Raw genomic sequence first — 16,046 nt, 5'->3', positions numbered from 1 at the left:
TGTTCACGTGACAGAGCAAGAGAGACAGAGGTCCGGTGTGTGTGAGGAGGGGGCACACATCAGGACATTATTTTCACACATGCTTTTAATGCCGCGGCTTTTTTAAAGATCATGTCGACATTGGCCTCAGTAAACTGTAAAAAAAAAAATTCAAAAGGGCACTTTTTTGGACAGAGGGCAGAGGGGCAGGTGCTTGATCACCACCTCGTGTCTATCTGTGCACGCCACTGGCTCTGGGTATGTGTGTGCACTGCTTCAGATGGGTTAAATGCAGAGAGGAATTTCACAAGTGTGTGATGAATAAAGTTGTGCTTTCTTTTCTTCTTTTTTAGAACTGTGTTGGAATGTGTGAAAAAAAAAAAACATGACCTTACCCATTGTGCCCATTACCCGTTTCGGTCACTTGAGGAGATTCTGTTCAATCTTAGGAATGTATCAAGCACAAAAACTTAAATCGGCTCCACTGATTTGGACAATTAACTGTCCATCAAATAATTTATGTCCTACTGTTTTGGGATAAAGGGTTGGCAGTGGGAGGGGTATTCAATGAGAAGGGTAAAAAATTCCGTTCCATTCAATGAGAAGAGTGAAAACCCCTCCCACTGCCATCTCTTAATCCCATCAGATTAAGTCCCAGTGGGTAAGGTCATGTTTTTTTCACACATTCCAACACAGTTCTAAAACTGCTTTTTACAACAGCTTCATTTATCTGGTATTTGACTTTATTTTCGTATTTGACTCTATTCAGTGTGTCTTGAAATTAACTCTTGTACTATTTTACTCAGTTCAGAGCCACAACCAACTCTGTTACTCCGTTACACAATTAGTCTGTAATTCTGCTCCCAGGCCAACTCCAAATTTTACTCTCTAAACTCAAAATAGAGCAAAATTAACTATTTCTGAGGAAAATGTTTTTAACTCTGGAAAAACTGCTCAGTCATTTTTCCTGTGTATACACTACAGCACACACATATCAACCGATACACTCATAATACACTACTGTTCAAAAGTTTGGGGTCACTTTGAAATGTCCTTATTTTTGAAAGAAAAGCACTGTTCTTTTCAATGAAGATCACTTTAAACTAATCAGAAATACAATCTATACATTGCTAATGTGGTAAATGACTATTCTAGCTGCAAATGTCTGGTTTTTGGTGCAATATCTCCATAGGTGTATAGAGGCCCATTTCCAGCAACTCTCACTCCAGTGTTCTAATGGTACAATGTGTTTGCTCATTGCCTCAGAAGGCTAATGGATGATTAGAAAACCCTTGTACAATCATGTTAGCACAGCTGAAAACAGTTTAGCTCTTTAGAGAAGCTATAAAACTGACCTTCCTTTGAGCAGATTGAGTTTCTGGAGCATCACATTTGTGGGGTCGATTAAATGCTCAAAATGGCCAGAAAAATGTCTTGACTATATTTTCTATTCATTTTACAACTTATGGTGGTAAATAAAAGTGTGACTTTTCATGGAAAACACAAAATTGTCTGGGTGACCCCAAACTTTTGAACGGTAGTGTAAATAGAAGAAATATTTACATTTACTCAAGTTGATCTTCAGCTGGATCGAGTTGAAGTAAAAAAACAAGCAAAAAAAAGGCACTGGTTATCATCAGTGTCGCAGTTCTCGAGATTGAATTGAATCGCTGTCCTGAATCATCCGAAGTGCATAAAATCCGCGTGCCATCTCGCAACAAGTTTTATCTCCAAATAACCTGAACTATGGCTGACAGATTTTATCCTGTTTACAGTGGGCGTTCCCACTACGAAAGAGAAACCAATCAAAACCGAACAAGTGAAACTGATCATCATGCCATCACCATGCGAATAGTCTTTTATGAATGTGCAAGTGCACGCTCAGCACTCCAACTCCAGTGTGACTGAGTAAGGTGACAAGTTTTATCTCATCTCATTATCTCTAGCCGCTTTATCCTGTTCTACAGGGTCGCAGGCAAGCTGGAGTCTATCCCAGCTGACTACGGGTGAAAGGCGGGGTACACCCTGGACAAGTCGCCAGGTCATCACAGGGCTGACACATAGACACAGACAACCATTCACACTCACATTCACACCTACGGTCAATTTAGAGTCACCAGTTAACCTAACTTGCATGTCTTTGGACTGTGGGGGAAACCGGAGCACCCGGAGGAAACCCACGCGGACACGGGGAGAACATGCAAACTCCACACAGAAAGGCCCTCGCCGGCCACGGGGCTCGAACCTGGACCTTCTTGCTGTGAGGCGACAGCGCTAACCACTACACCACCGTGCCGCCCCGACAAGTTTTATATTTCATCTAATTTAGGTAATTTAAAAACTATAATATTTGGCAGTGGGCACATGGGAAAGTGTAAAGTACAAAGTTTCTGTCAATATGTTTATCATGCTTGTATGATAAACTCGCCAAGATATTTATCTAAATACATGACCTACTCATTTCTAAACCTGTCGAGCTTCGCCGGCGAAGCTCTCGACCCCAAAGGCTTAAAGCAAAGGCTAGTTTGAAACAGTTAATATTTATAAACCTTTGTTTTTTTGGTTACTTTCAACAAGAACTCTCGATGGTCACTTTAAATTTGGCCAAAACCTTGGATTTCCTTCCAAATTGGACAACCTTTACCTCAGATGTAGGAAGATTTAGCCATAAAATACTGGCTACCTAAGCAGGTTTGCAAAATCTGTTAAAAACAATGATCTATTATTACTCTTGGATCCATTTTGAAAGAACGTATACCTTAGCTGAACACTTAAAGTGCATCCCTGGAACAGGCAGAGTAGTGATGTACATGGTGATACACCGATACAGGTACAGAGTCCCTACAATGAACAGGAACCGCCGACCAACAATGGACCTGCAAAGGAAAGACTGATATCACCAGAAAGTGTGGTCCAATACCTTTTAGAAACATGTGCGACTTCAAAAAAAAAAAAAAAGTGTCCACTGTTTTAAAAAGAACACTTACTTGTGTTTCAAAAGACTCCACTGTAAGATCCATAAGATCACCAGAATCATCCCGTTAATCTCGCACACAGTAAAAGCCCACTCCACACGGTCGAAAAAGTCAAAGAACTTATCAGGCAATGGAGGGCTCACCTCCTTGGGAGGCACACGTTCGTGGACTACAGAGATCATTACAGTGGTTAAAATCAAGCAGCAGATGGCATATAACAAGGCCATGGCAGTCTTGCCCCACTCAGTGGGAAATGAAGAGCTGGGCGGACCGGGGATTGTAATTCGCACCACTTCCTTATGAAAACCATTGACCAAACCGTTGCGCACGCTCTTACTCTCGTCGCCGACCGCATGGCCGTTAACATGGCCGTTCAGGTGGGTCTCCATGGTGACCTTTTCCCTGGATCTCTGCGCTGCTGTCTTTGTGCCTGTCCCTGAGCAACCTGCTGAGACGGAATGAAGGGACCAGTGTAGAGCGCTAAAGGATGCACAGTGTTCCTCCAGCGACGCTCATCATGCAGAAGTCTGAAAACACCTGTAGAAAACAAGCTCTGGATGTCAACTGGACATCATCTCCTAATGCATGGTCTGGCCTGAAAAGAAAAAAGAAACAAAGGATGACAATTAAAACATCTTAACCATATCATAATCAGGGACAGGGTTTGGCTGTGCAGGAACAATCACACAATATAAAACCCATTGTGTAAAAAAGCGTATCCCAGTATATACACCCAGTAGTACGTTCAAAATGACCAGAATTTTCTGATCAGTTGTTTACATTTTGGTGTGTTCAGTAATTCACTTCTAGTAACTGATCATTTTAGGAAGTATGGAAGAGTATTGCTCCCACACCCGAAAAAAACAAAAAAACAACAACCAAACAAAACCCAATATCACATAATAACTTGAAAAGTTTAGCAATATATTTTTCACATTATAACAACATATTTTCACATTATTATGTGAAACGTTTCACTTATGATAATTTGGTATCATGTTATAACACGATAACTTCAACATGAATTTAGAATCTATGGTTTGAATGACGTGTGTGGAAAATAAACTGGGCAACATGGAGAATAAACTGGGCAACACGGGGAATAAACTGGGCAACATGGGGAGTAAACTGGGCAATATGAAGAATAAACTGGGTAATATGGAGAATAAACTGGGTAATATGGCTCATTTATATGATTTAATCAAGTTCGAGTTCATGCTTGGGTTGAACTGCGGTAAAGTTGGAAATATATTCACAGATTCAAACTTCCCAGATCAATAACTCTGAAGTGAAACACTGTTAAAACTCAATAGACACCTCTTTCCTACTGTACCAAGGTAGACAACGAGCTACAAGCTAATTTTAAATTTAAAAAAAAAGTGTTTTTGCATAATTTTGGGGAATTTTTATTGGAAAAATATTCAATAACTGTTATACACTGTAGCATCACCAAAATAACTAACAGGACACTGTTGATGTGTGCAGTGATTTTGGTGACACTACAGTGAATAACAGTGAAATTATTGAATATTTTTGTAGCATCTATTTTCGGTCTTGCACTTGTTAGTTGCACCCTGCGCTATTTGTCTCACAGCCAGCTGCACACAGAGACCAGTGTTATTTGTCCAGCTTGGAGAGCAATTCGTTTTGATTAAAATTAGGTTGTAGCATGTTGTCTACCTTGGTACAGTAGGAAAGAGGTGTCTATTGAGTTTTACAATGTTTAACTTCAGAGTTATTGATCCAGGAAGTTTGAATCTGTGAATTCTTACTAACCGGCCCCAGACTGTAAGACTTGGCCCCCACTTCTCCTCCACCCGCATGTTGAGCACCAGCTCACCACAGGGCTGTGTGCTGAGCCCCCTGTGTGCTGAGCCCACTGTGTAACACCACAGTGGTCGGACTCATCTCAAAGGGAGACGAGGCAGCCTACAGAGAGGAGGTCCTGAAGTTGGCAGCCTGGTGTTCAGAAAATAACCTCGCTCTGAACACCAAGAAAACCAAAGAGCTCATTGTTGACTTCAGGAAGCACAGCACCGACCTAGCCCCCCTCTACATCAACAATGTGTATGTGGAGAGGGTCTACACCTTCCGGTTTCTCGGTGTCCTCATCTCCGCCGACATCTCCTGGTCAACAAACATTACAGCAGTCATTAAGAAGGCTCAGCAGCGGCTACACTTCCTGAGAGTCCTTAGGAAGTACAACCTAAACTCCAGCCTGTTGCTGACCTTCTACCGCTCATCTATCGAGAGCCTGCTGGCGTACCGTATTACAGTATGGTACGGCAGCTGCACTGCTGTAGACAGGGAGAGGCTCCAGAGGGTAGTTAAGGCAGCACAGAAAATCATTGGCTGCCCTCTCCCCTCCCTGATGGACATTTACACCTCCTGCTGCCTTAGCAGAGCTAAGAATATTATCAAGGACAGCTCCCACCCTGGCTTTGATCTGTTCAACCTGTTGCCCTCAGGGAGGCGCTACAGGTGCATCAGGACAAAGACAAATCGATTAAAAAACAGCTTCTTTCCAAAAGCCATAACCGCCCTGAACTTGGATATGCTCTGACTTTATAGTCTATCTATTTTACTATTTACTAATTTATAATGTGCAGTACTTTATAAGGTGACTCTCTCTATGCAATACTTTTATTATGTAAAATACCTCACTCCATAATTTGAAATGCAACACATTCACCTCAGGACTGTGCACCTTAACCCCCTTACACCCCCCCCCTTTTTTTTTCTCCCCCCTTCCTCTCTCTCTCTCTCTCTCTCTCTCTCTCTCTCCACACTGTTTGCACTGTTATTGGAGATGCTTTAATCTCACTGTACATGTGTATAGTGACAATAAAGGCATTCTATTCTATTCTATTCTATTCTATTCTATTCTATATATTTCCAACTTGACCACAGGTCAACCCAAGCATGAAATTGAACTTGATTAAATCATGTAAATGAGCCATATTGCCCATATTACCCTGTTTATTCCCGACACACCTCATTCAGAGCACAGATTCAAACTAGATAGAACTCGACGCCAACGGCGTTGATGGGGATGCCTCCGCCCGGTAGACTACACGCCTTATTAAGTTGTGATTTGGGGATGGACATTTGACCTCACAGTAATCGTGACCTGGTGAAATTACTTGTATCAGCCTTGGAGATATTGTGTTCACAAGGTTTTCGGACAGACATTTGACCTCACAGTGACCTTGACCTTAGACCTTTTGATCTCAAAATCTAATCAGTTTATCTTTGTCCCCAAATGCACAAATGGTGAAAGTCTGGTGAAATTCCTTTCATTAGCCTTTGAGATATCGCGTTCACAAGGTTTCGGGACGGACGCATGCAGACAGACATTTGACCTTGACCTTACACCTTTTGATCTCAAAATCTAATCAGTTTATCTTTGTCCCCAAATGCAAAAATGGTGAAAGTCTGGTGAAATTCCTTTCATTAGCCTTTGAGATATCGCGTTCACAAGGTTTTGGGACGGACACCCGCACGGACAGACGGACAACCCGAAAACATAATGCCTCCTGCACCTTACGGTGGCTTAACAAGAATTATAAATGTAAACTTATAACGTTACACATTATTATGCGAAACATTTCATGTATTAATGTGAAAATATATTGTTATAAACTTTTGACGTTATTATGTGATGCTGATTTTTTTTTTATTATTATTTTTTTCTGGTGTGGCAGCAATATGCTTCCCTAAGAACAGCATGTAAACCATTGAGAAGGAGTTTTTCCACTTCGCTGGAGCTGGCCAATCATAAACTCATTAACTAACCCACCAGGCAAGTAAACACTCCAATGCACTGCCCAGTTCCATGTTTTGGTTTCCCAGAATCCCATTTGGCTGGGCTATAACATGGTTGCTAACAATGTAATTACATGTGGCAAGTTCATTAGCATATTAATACAGACTAAGAGAAATAAATGACTAGAAGATCATAACATACCGGAACATAACTTTTGATTTCAAATGGAACTAGATAGAACTCGACGCCAACAGCGTCGATGGGGATGCCTCCGCCCGGTAGACTACACGCCTTATGAAGTTGTGATTTGGGGATGGACATTTGACCTCACAGTAATCGTGACCTGGTGAAATTACTTGTATCAGCCTTGGAGACGGGGCAGCACGGTGGTGTAGTGGTTAGCGCTGTCGCCTCACAGCAAGAAGGTCCGGGTTCGAGCCCCGTGGCCGGCGAGGGCCTTTCTGTGCGGAGTTTGCATGTTCTCCCCGTGTCCGTGTGGGTTTCCTCCGGGTGCTCCGGTTTCCCCCACAGTCCAAAGACATGCAGGTTAGGTTAACTGGTGACTCTAAATTGACTGTAGGTGTGAATGTGAGTGTGAATGGTTGTCTGTGTCTATGTGTCAGCCCTGTGATGACCTGGCGACTTGTCCAGGGTGTACCCCGCCTTTCGCCCGTAGTCAGCTGGGATAGGCTCCAGCTTGCCTGCAACCCTGTAGAACAGGATAAAGCGGCTACAGATAATGAGATGAGATGAGCCTTGGAGACATTGTGTTCACAAGGTTTACGGACAGACATTTGACCTCACAGCGACCTTGACCTTAGACCTTTTGATCTCAAAGTCTAATCAGTTCATGTTTGTCCCAAAGCGCACAAATGGTGAAAGTTTGGTGAAATTCCTTTTATTAGCCTTTGAGATATCGCGTTCACAAGGTTTCGGGACGGACGCACGGACGGACGCACGGACAGACGGACAACCCGAAAACATAATGCCTCCTGCACCTTACGGTGGCGGAGGCATAAAAACTCATCAAATGAAGAAGACTCCAATTTTACTCCGAGCACCTTTAACAGGAATTTACAAAATCAATGTGAGCTTGCTAGTAAACTAACCGACATGCCATAAAGTGATTTTAGCTTCTTTGGGATCCATTTCCATGATCGCAAAAATAAACCTGGGTGATATAGCTGAAAAATTATCATGGTGAAATGTTTCATTTCGGTCGATATCGATAATCATCCATTATTTTTAAAGGCTGATTTTTAATAATTGCCAGAAAGAGAAAAAAAGGTTGAATTTCACCACCTTATTTTGAATTTAAAACACATTACTTTTGTCAACAGTTTCCTTATCATCTGTACAGTGTTTTCCCCACACAGACTTTACAGTGTCTTGCAAAAGTATTCATCCCCCTTGGTGTTTGTCCCGTTTTGTCGCATTACAAGCTGGAATTAAAATTAATGTTTTGGAGGGTTAGCACCATTTGATTTACACAACATGCCTACCCGGCACGGTGGTGTAGTGGTTAGCGCTGTCGCCTCACAGCAAGAAGGTCCGGGTTCGAGCCCCGGGGCCGGCGAGGGCCTTTCTGTGTGGAGTTTGCATGTTCTCCCCGTGTCCGCGTGGGTTTCCTCCGGGTGCTCCAGTTTCCCCCACAGTCCAAAGACATGCAGGTTAGGTTAACTGGTGACTCTAAATTGACCGTAGGTGTGAATGTGAGTGTGAATGGTTGTCTGTGTCTATGTGTCAGCCCTGTGATGACCTGGCGACTTGTCCAGGGTGTACCCCGCCTTTCGCCCATAGTCAGCTGGGATAGGCTCCAGCTTGCCTGCGACCCTGTAGAAGGATAAAGCGGCTAGAGATAATGAGATGAGATGAGAACATGCCTACCACTTTAAAGGTGCACATTGTTTTTTTCTTGCAACACAAACAATAATCAAGATGAAAAAACAGAAATCTGGAGTGTTTTCACCCCCTTTCGTATGAAACCCCTAAATAAGAGCTGGTCCAATCAATTCACCTCATAAGTCACATAATTAGTTGATTAAGATCCACCTGTGTGCAATCAAAGTGTCACATGATCTGTCACATGATGTCTGTATAAATCAACCTGTTCTGGAAGGACCCTGACTCTGCAACACTACTAAGCAAGCAACATGAAACCAAGGAGCCTCCAAACAGGTCAGAAACAAAGTTGTGGAGAAGTATAGATCAGGGTTGGGTTATAAAAAATATCCCAAACTTTGAATATCCCAGGGAGCACCGTTAAATCCATTCTAGCAAAATGGAAAGAATATGGCGCCACTACAAACCTGACAAGACAAGGCCCCGCCCACCAAAACTCACAGACCGGGCAAGGAGGGCGTTAATCAGAGATGCAGCAAAGACACCAAAGATAACTGTGGCAGTGGGGGCGTGGCCAAGCAGCAGTCTGTGAATGGAGGGTGGGGTCGGGGAAGGTAAGTGGCTAAGTCATTCCACCTGCTGTCAATTAATGTGTGTGTATGTATGTGTTTGTGTGTTTGTTACAGGGATGGAGCATAAAAGGAGAGAGCGTCACAACATGGCGTCTCTCTGTGTGCGTCACAACATGGCGGCAGGAACGAACGCCACTGCACCACACTAGACGCGTCCTCACCTGTCGTAACTGCCGGCGAAAACGCAGGGAAATTTAAACTGTAAGATTCGGTATGAAGATTGAAGCTGTCAGAGAGCGCACAGCACTGGGCTAGTCTAAAGCTGCAAGGGAAATTGGCGGGTTTAGCCTTTGCAGATCATGCGTTGTCACACTCTGTGCTCTCTAACTGCTCCGTTGGTGAGGACATATTAATGTTTACCATCAAAGCCCGCCTCCAAGTCCTCCCAACGAAGTATAACTTGGCCACCTGGTATCCCCATAATCATGACCCACACTGCATCCTTCACTGTTCTACTAGGGAAAATGAAACAACTGCCCATATCTTTAATGGCTGTAGTTTTTATAAAGGACTCTACATTGTAAGACATGACCGACTGGTTGACCTGATCTCAGAGAGCATTAAAGACATTCTAGATGCAACTACAAATATGCATAAACACAGTGCGGTGCAGATCAACTGGTTTAATACAGAAAATCATGACAATGTTCAATTGGATAATCTCCCAAACACTCCAGATATTACCATCATTGATGAAACAAACAGAACAGTAACCATTGTTGAAATAGGCTGCTCTTTTGATTTATATATGGACACTTGTTTTAATGCCAAAATGTTGAAGTACCAGCCACTTCTTGAATCAATCATGGGTCTTGGGTATAACTGCAAATTAATTGTTCTTGTATTTGGGAGCCTTGGACATATACATAAACTGGTCATGCGAGGCTTGCAACTGTGTGGATTATGCAAAACAAGCGCGAAGAGACTGGCCAGATACTGTTCAATTTCTGCCATAATAGGAAGCTTGTCCATTTGGAGACGGAGATGTCATATTTATCCATACAGACGACTGGACTTATTATTTTTATATGATCACACTTGCCAATCTGCAGAATATTTCCAATAATGTTTGGATTTGTAATCCTTCCCTGTGCGACGATCCAAATAAAAGTATTAAAATGTTTGTTACAGGGATGGAGCATAAAAGGAGAGAGAGAGAGCAGAGAAAAGGGTCTCTCTCCCTGACCACAACACATGAGTGAGTGAGTGAAAGGAAGCTGGAAAGCAAGCTGAAAAGCTAAAATAAAGTGTTTGTGCAACCATCAACTCTCGCCTGCCATGCTTCTGTGCTCCACCCACATCAGGAACTGTTACAATAACACTGAAAGAGCTGCAAAGATCCACAGTGGAGATGGGAGTATCTGTTCATAGGACCACTTTAAGCCGTACACTCCACAGAGCAGAGCTTTGTGGAAGAGCGGCCAGAAAAAAGTAACTGCTTAAGAAAACACGTTTGAAGTTTGCCCAACAGCATGCGGCAGACTCCTCAAACACATGGAAGATGATTCTCTGGTCAAATGAGACTAAAATTGATCTTTTTGGCCATCATGGGAAATGCCATGTGTGGCGCAAACCCAACACCCTGAGAACACCATCCCTACAGTGAAGCAAGGTGGTGGCAGCATCATGCTGTGGGGATGTTTTTCATCTGCAGGGACAGGAAAGCTGGTCAGGCCTGAAGGAAAGATGGATGGCACTAAATACAGGGCAATTCTGGAGGAAAACCTGTTTGAGTCAGCCAGAGGTTTGAGACTGGGATGAAAGTTCACGTTCCAGCAGGACAAACGACCCTAAACATACTACTAAAGCTACACTGGAGTGGTTTAAAGGGAAACATTTAAATGTCTTGGAATGGCCTAGTCAAAGCCCAGACCTCAATCCAATTGAGAATCTGTGGCATAACTTGCAGATTGCTGTACACCAACACAACCCATCTAACTTGAAGGAGTTGAAGCAGTTTTGCCTTGAGGAATGGGCAAAAATCCCAGTGACTAGATGTGCTATCTATACACACACACATATACGGTATATATCCTCCTGAGAACCAACCCATAGATTTGTGTCCTCTGTAGTTGACATTTGTTTTACGTGCACACCCTCTTACTCTTTCAAGCTATTCACTTGAATCCTGGTATATTGTAAAGAGTACATCCTGGGCTTTCCAATGATATATCATGTGACTAGGAGGGTTCTTGGGAAATTTCTAGTAAGGAAATCACGACAAAAGAGAAATTGAGAGACACATCTTTTTCCTGGTTCCCAGGAGGATATGAATGAGAGAGTTTGTACGTAGTACCTGTTTCAAGAAATAATAATCAACAGGATTTCTCTGCATTTCTCAAGAAACAATTAATCAAATGATTTAACGGAAATCACACAGATGAGCCAGGTTAACTGGATAATGGTGTACACAAATTGGATCACAGGTTGCTGCAAGCACAAAACCACTGCAGATGCATGGAACATGAGTCAAACAGAGAATTATGCTGAGGCTTAAACCTGAAATTAAAACAGGTTTTAAGTCCTGGACATGATGTAGTTCATATATTGTCTTACAGGAACCATTGCCTGATTAAGTTTCTGCTGAGAGTGAGAGAAAATCGGAGACTTTTATGTGCTCCTTATTTACAACCGTGATGGTTGAAAGAAAGGAAAACTATTTACAAGCATGAAAAGGTTATATTAAAGATTATTGATCACCATCTCATCTCATCTCATCTCATCTCATTATCTCTAGCCACTTTATCCTGTTCTACAGGGTCGCAGGCAAGCTGGAGCCTATCCCAGCTGACTACGGGCGAAAGGCGGGGTACACCCTGGACAAGTCGCCAGGTCATCACAGGGCCGACACATAGACACAGACAACCATTCACACTCACATTCACACCTACGGTCAATTTAGAGTCACCAGTTAACCTAACCTGCATGTCTTTGGACTGTGGGGGAAACCGGAGCACCCGGAGGAAACCCACGCGGACACGGGGAGAACATGCAAACTCCGCACAGAAAGGCCCTCGCCGGCCACGGGGCTCGAACCCGGACCTGCTTGCTGTGAGGCGACAGCGCTAACCACTACATCACCGTGCCGCCCCAGATTTATTTATATTATATATGTTAATTTTCTTCATTATATTGTAAATTGGATATGAAGATCCCGTCTGGGAATCCAATAAAGTCTTTTGTATTTGTATCTCTCTCTTCATACAAGTGTTTCAGAAGACGTTTTTTCTGTTCCAGCTTTTCTTTGGTTATTGTTTCCTCTTCTTTTCTTATTGAGCTGCTCAGTTTGAGGATTTCGTTTTCAAGAAAGCTGATCATCTTGATTTCATTGGTGTGGTTTCTGGTATATTGTTGGCAGAAAAGCTGGATGTGGATTTTACCGATGTCCTGCCACTGACTTAGTGATGTGTACTGTGATTTTCTCTCTCTCCAAGAAACCCAGAAAAGTGTAAAAACGTGAATAAAATGGTGATCCTGTAGTAAACTGTTGTTAAAGTGCCAGTGATGTTGATGGAAAGTGCTCAGTGAGGTTGAGACAGTGACGGAGATGTAGTGATGGTCAGAGAGTGGAATGGGATGGATATAACTGTTGTAGAACCTGCCTATGAAACTCCGAGTGTAAACCCTATCCAGTCTTGCTGTGTGGATCTTTTCGGGGTGTACTGCCTGTCTGTGGGCAGAGTTTCCCTCCACACATCTACTAGGCAGTGGTTCTGTATTATGGTTCTAAGACTACGTTCACACTGCAAGGCTTAATGCTCAATTCCGATTTTTTTGTGAAATCCGATTTTTTTGTGAGGTCGTTCACATTAGCAAATATATGTGACTTGTATGTGATCCTCAGTATGAACGAAAAGCGACCTAAAAGTGTTCCGCATGCGCATTGCAGGATACGACGACGTCACACGCAGTGAGCATGGCCAGTGTTTACAGAAGTAACCTAAAGTTTCCTGTGTATGACAGTAGCCAGCATGGAGTACCTGGCGATGATGCAGTTGTTGTTGCAACGGAGCCAGAACATGCACAATAGCCTGATGTTAAGGAGGAGGTTGAGAAGGAAGAGGGCAAGGGTTTTGGCTCAGGCGTTCTGCGGGGTAGTGACTGCAACCTCCGTTCAAAGGAACATCAAAGCCATGTTGTTGTAACTTTTTTTGAGACACCCGCCGCCTACTTCAGCGCAGAATAGTGACGTTTGTGGCTTGTTGATGACGTGTAAGTCGGATGAATGCGACCTGGCGGTTCAGACTGAAGTCGCATATGAAAAGATCGGATAGGAATCGGAATTAGGACCACATATCCAAACGGCCTGGGTCGGATTTGAAAAAATCGGATCTGTGTCGTTCATATTGTCAATAAAAGATCGGATACAGGTCACATATGGGCGAAAAAATCGGATTTGAGTCACTTCAGCCTGCAGTGTGAACGTAGTGTAATTGTCTCTGCTGAGTGAGGATGCGGTTCACTGGGGTTGCGTTCTAAACCATGTGCAGTTAAAAATCACCAGCTAAAATAAGGATTCTTTCTTGGGGAATGTCTGAGATGGCTTTATTCAAACAATTGAAAAACTGAATGCGGTCTGTGCCAATGTTGGGAGTGTAGATGTTGATCAGACAGCAACTATAAAATAGAAGAAAATAGGAGAGAGAGAGAGAATAGAAGAAAGAGAGAAAATAGGAGAAAGAAAGAAAAATAGGAGAAAGAAAGAAAAATAGGAGAAAGAGAAAGAAAATAGGAGAGAGCAAGAAAGAGCACAAGAGAAAATAGAAGAAAGAAAGAATAGGAGAAAGAAAGAGAAAGAGAGCAAGAGAGAAAGAAAGAAAGAAAGAAAGAAAGAAAGAAAGAAAGAAAGAAAGAAAGAAAGAAAGAGAAAATTTACTTTCCGAAACTCGTCAGGTGAACCCATGCTGCACCAGCCACACAGAATGTTTATTAGTTAACCTCTTAAGCTGAAGCACATGGTCTCGGGCTCACTTAGAAGAATTTGAAGAACTCGTTGGAGAGAGAGAGAGAGAGAGAGAGAGAGAGAGAGAGAGAGAGAGAGACAGACACAGTGTATGAGTGTGTTAGGAAGGGTGTGGCATGTCCGTTTACAAGTCTGTTCATGGGACGGGGGAAGGGACGCCTCCCCACCGCACATCTGCTGTCTATTACACAGCTCGCTCTGCGCTCGTGTTTTATTATCAGCTGAACCGCTGCGCTACATGTCCTACACAACGGAGTCGACATTTTGTTCAGTTTTATCATTTGCAGATCGAAGTGCTTTTCTTGGCGGCCTTCATTTACACTTCTCTCCAAACTGACAAGTTTAGGGGGTTTTGTAATCCGCCCCCCACACCCCCAAGTAGTAATGAGACGTGCTACCACATTTACACACTGCACAGTTTCCTGTTATATAGCAATCTGAAGGTAACATCATCAAACCATTTTTCCTCTGTCATCACTTTATATGATTGGGGGGGTGGGGGTGGGGGTTTCCTTTCATTCCCCCATGTTTGTTTCTCAACTATGGTTACCAGTGGACAGTATATGGATACCATTTGATACGCGTTCAAATTGTACAACTGGCGGCTTGTGATGTATACTGGAAAACAAAAGTGAGTGAGGTAAGCGTTTGATGTCGAATCCTTTTTCAAAAAAGCTCAGAAGACACTATATTCGTATGACGTGTGACGTCTGACTTATGAAAGGTCATTTAACAAAAGGTAGATTATTACCTTTGTTACAGTGGGAGTGAGAAGGTTTGTAAAGTAGTTCACTGCATACACAAGGTTGCCTTGTGCTCTTGAGGTGCATGTGACGACAGAGCCTTCACTCCCTACCGTTCACTCACGCGTACAGATAAGACACACCGGGTTCTTACAAGACAACATAAAACAAGGGCTGTCTGTTATTCTTCCTTCGCTGGTATGACAACATCAACCATTCAACACTCCTCCTCAAGATTTGAGACTAGAGAGCTCTTTTTGGAGTTTGAGACTCCCAGTGGTAACATAATGCCTTCAATGATTAAAAAAAAAAAAGCAATGAAATCACAAGGGTTAATAATTCGCAGCTCCTTTTTACAGTAGTCACATGGTTATGTGTAACACAGTAACAAGCAGTTAAACTTTGAACGTGGTCATGGACGTATCAGCTGAATAACGGAAACATTATTCCCAACATCCTCCAAGTTAATAATTAATTTCCTAAGTTTCACAATTAGCACACTGATAGATAGATAGATAGATAGATAGATGGATAGACAGCATACACTTTGTATAAAATATACTTCAATTATATTTCCTTGTGACACATTTCCTCTCCTGAAAGGAAAAGTTTCCGTTCAAACTCACCTCCGTCCGGGCAACAAGGAGCTGTTTGTGCTTCTCCATGTGCTCTAAAAGCACTGCTGGTCGTTCTTCAAGTGCTTGTGCTTTCTCAGCCCACTCCCTCCTCACTCACAGACCCCGCCCCCTCCAACTGACTGGCTCGGTCATGTTCCACGACGTAGCACTTGACTCCCTCGGACGTAGTCCTGGCTCAACAACGGGAGGGGGGGTTTGCATATGTATACCTCTAATGAGTAAGTGAACAAGAATATATTTCCTCGCGCTGTTGGTTGCTAAGACTACTGGTCAAGTTCTGCTTTTATAAGCACAACTTTCTGAGTAAGGCAGGCCATTTTCTGAATGGAAATATTTACTCTTCTCAGGAGTGGCGTTCTGGCATGCCATTTCTATGAGTCTGATGCTCCTTGATACAGTTCGTAGTTTTGGAGGAGGAGAAGTTCTCTAGAAGGCATTAGGTCACCGTTGTAACAAATGCTCCAGGTTCTTTTTCATCGTGCCTTCATCCTGTTCCACAGGGAAAGTG

General features: G+C 42.9%; 1 protein-coding gene across 2 annotated transcripts in view; it reads right to left on the bottom strand.

Annotated features, from left to right (window-relative positions):
• The window catches only part of sgms1b (sphingomyelin synthase 1b), a 79,014-nt gene that overhangs the window by 18,163 nt on the left and 44,805 nt on the right, over window positions 1-16,046 (bottom strand). Inside the window, exons 1-3 of one of the 2 annotated variants that reach the window (XM_060939566.1) lie at window positions 15,527-15,594; window positions 2,967-3,549; window positions 2,738-2,855 (exon numbers count right to left, since the gene is read on the bottom strand). In XM_060939566.1, coding sequence (XP_060795549.1) covers window positions 2,738-2,855; window positions 2,967-3,343 — 495 coding nt within the window. In that variant the 5' untranslated portion in view covers window positions 3,344-3,549; window positions 15,527-15,594. Of the gene's footprint in view, window positions 1-2,737; window positions 2,856-2,966; window positions 3,550-15,526; window positions 15,595-16,046 lie in introns of those variants that run through there. The other variant, XM_060939565.1, reaches the window with a different exon arrangement.

Source organism: Neoarius graeffei, chromosome 14, assembly GCF_027579695.1.
Source record: "Neoarius graeffei isolate fNeoGra1 chromosome 14, fNeoGra1.pri, whole genome shotgun sequence".
NCBI classification, from domain to species: Eukaryota; Metazoa; Chordata; class Actinopteri; order Siluriformes; family Ariidae; genus Neoarius; species Neoarius graeffei.
This window is presented reverse-complemented; position numbering and strand designations above follow the sequence as displayed.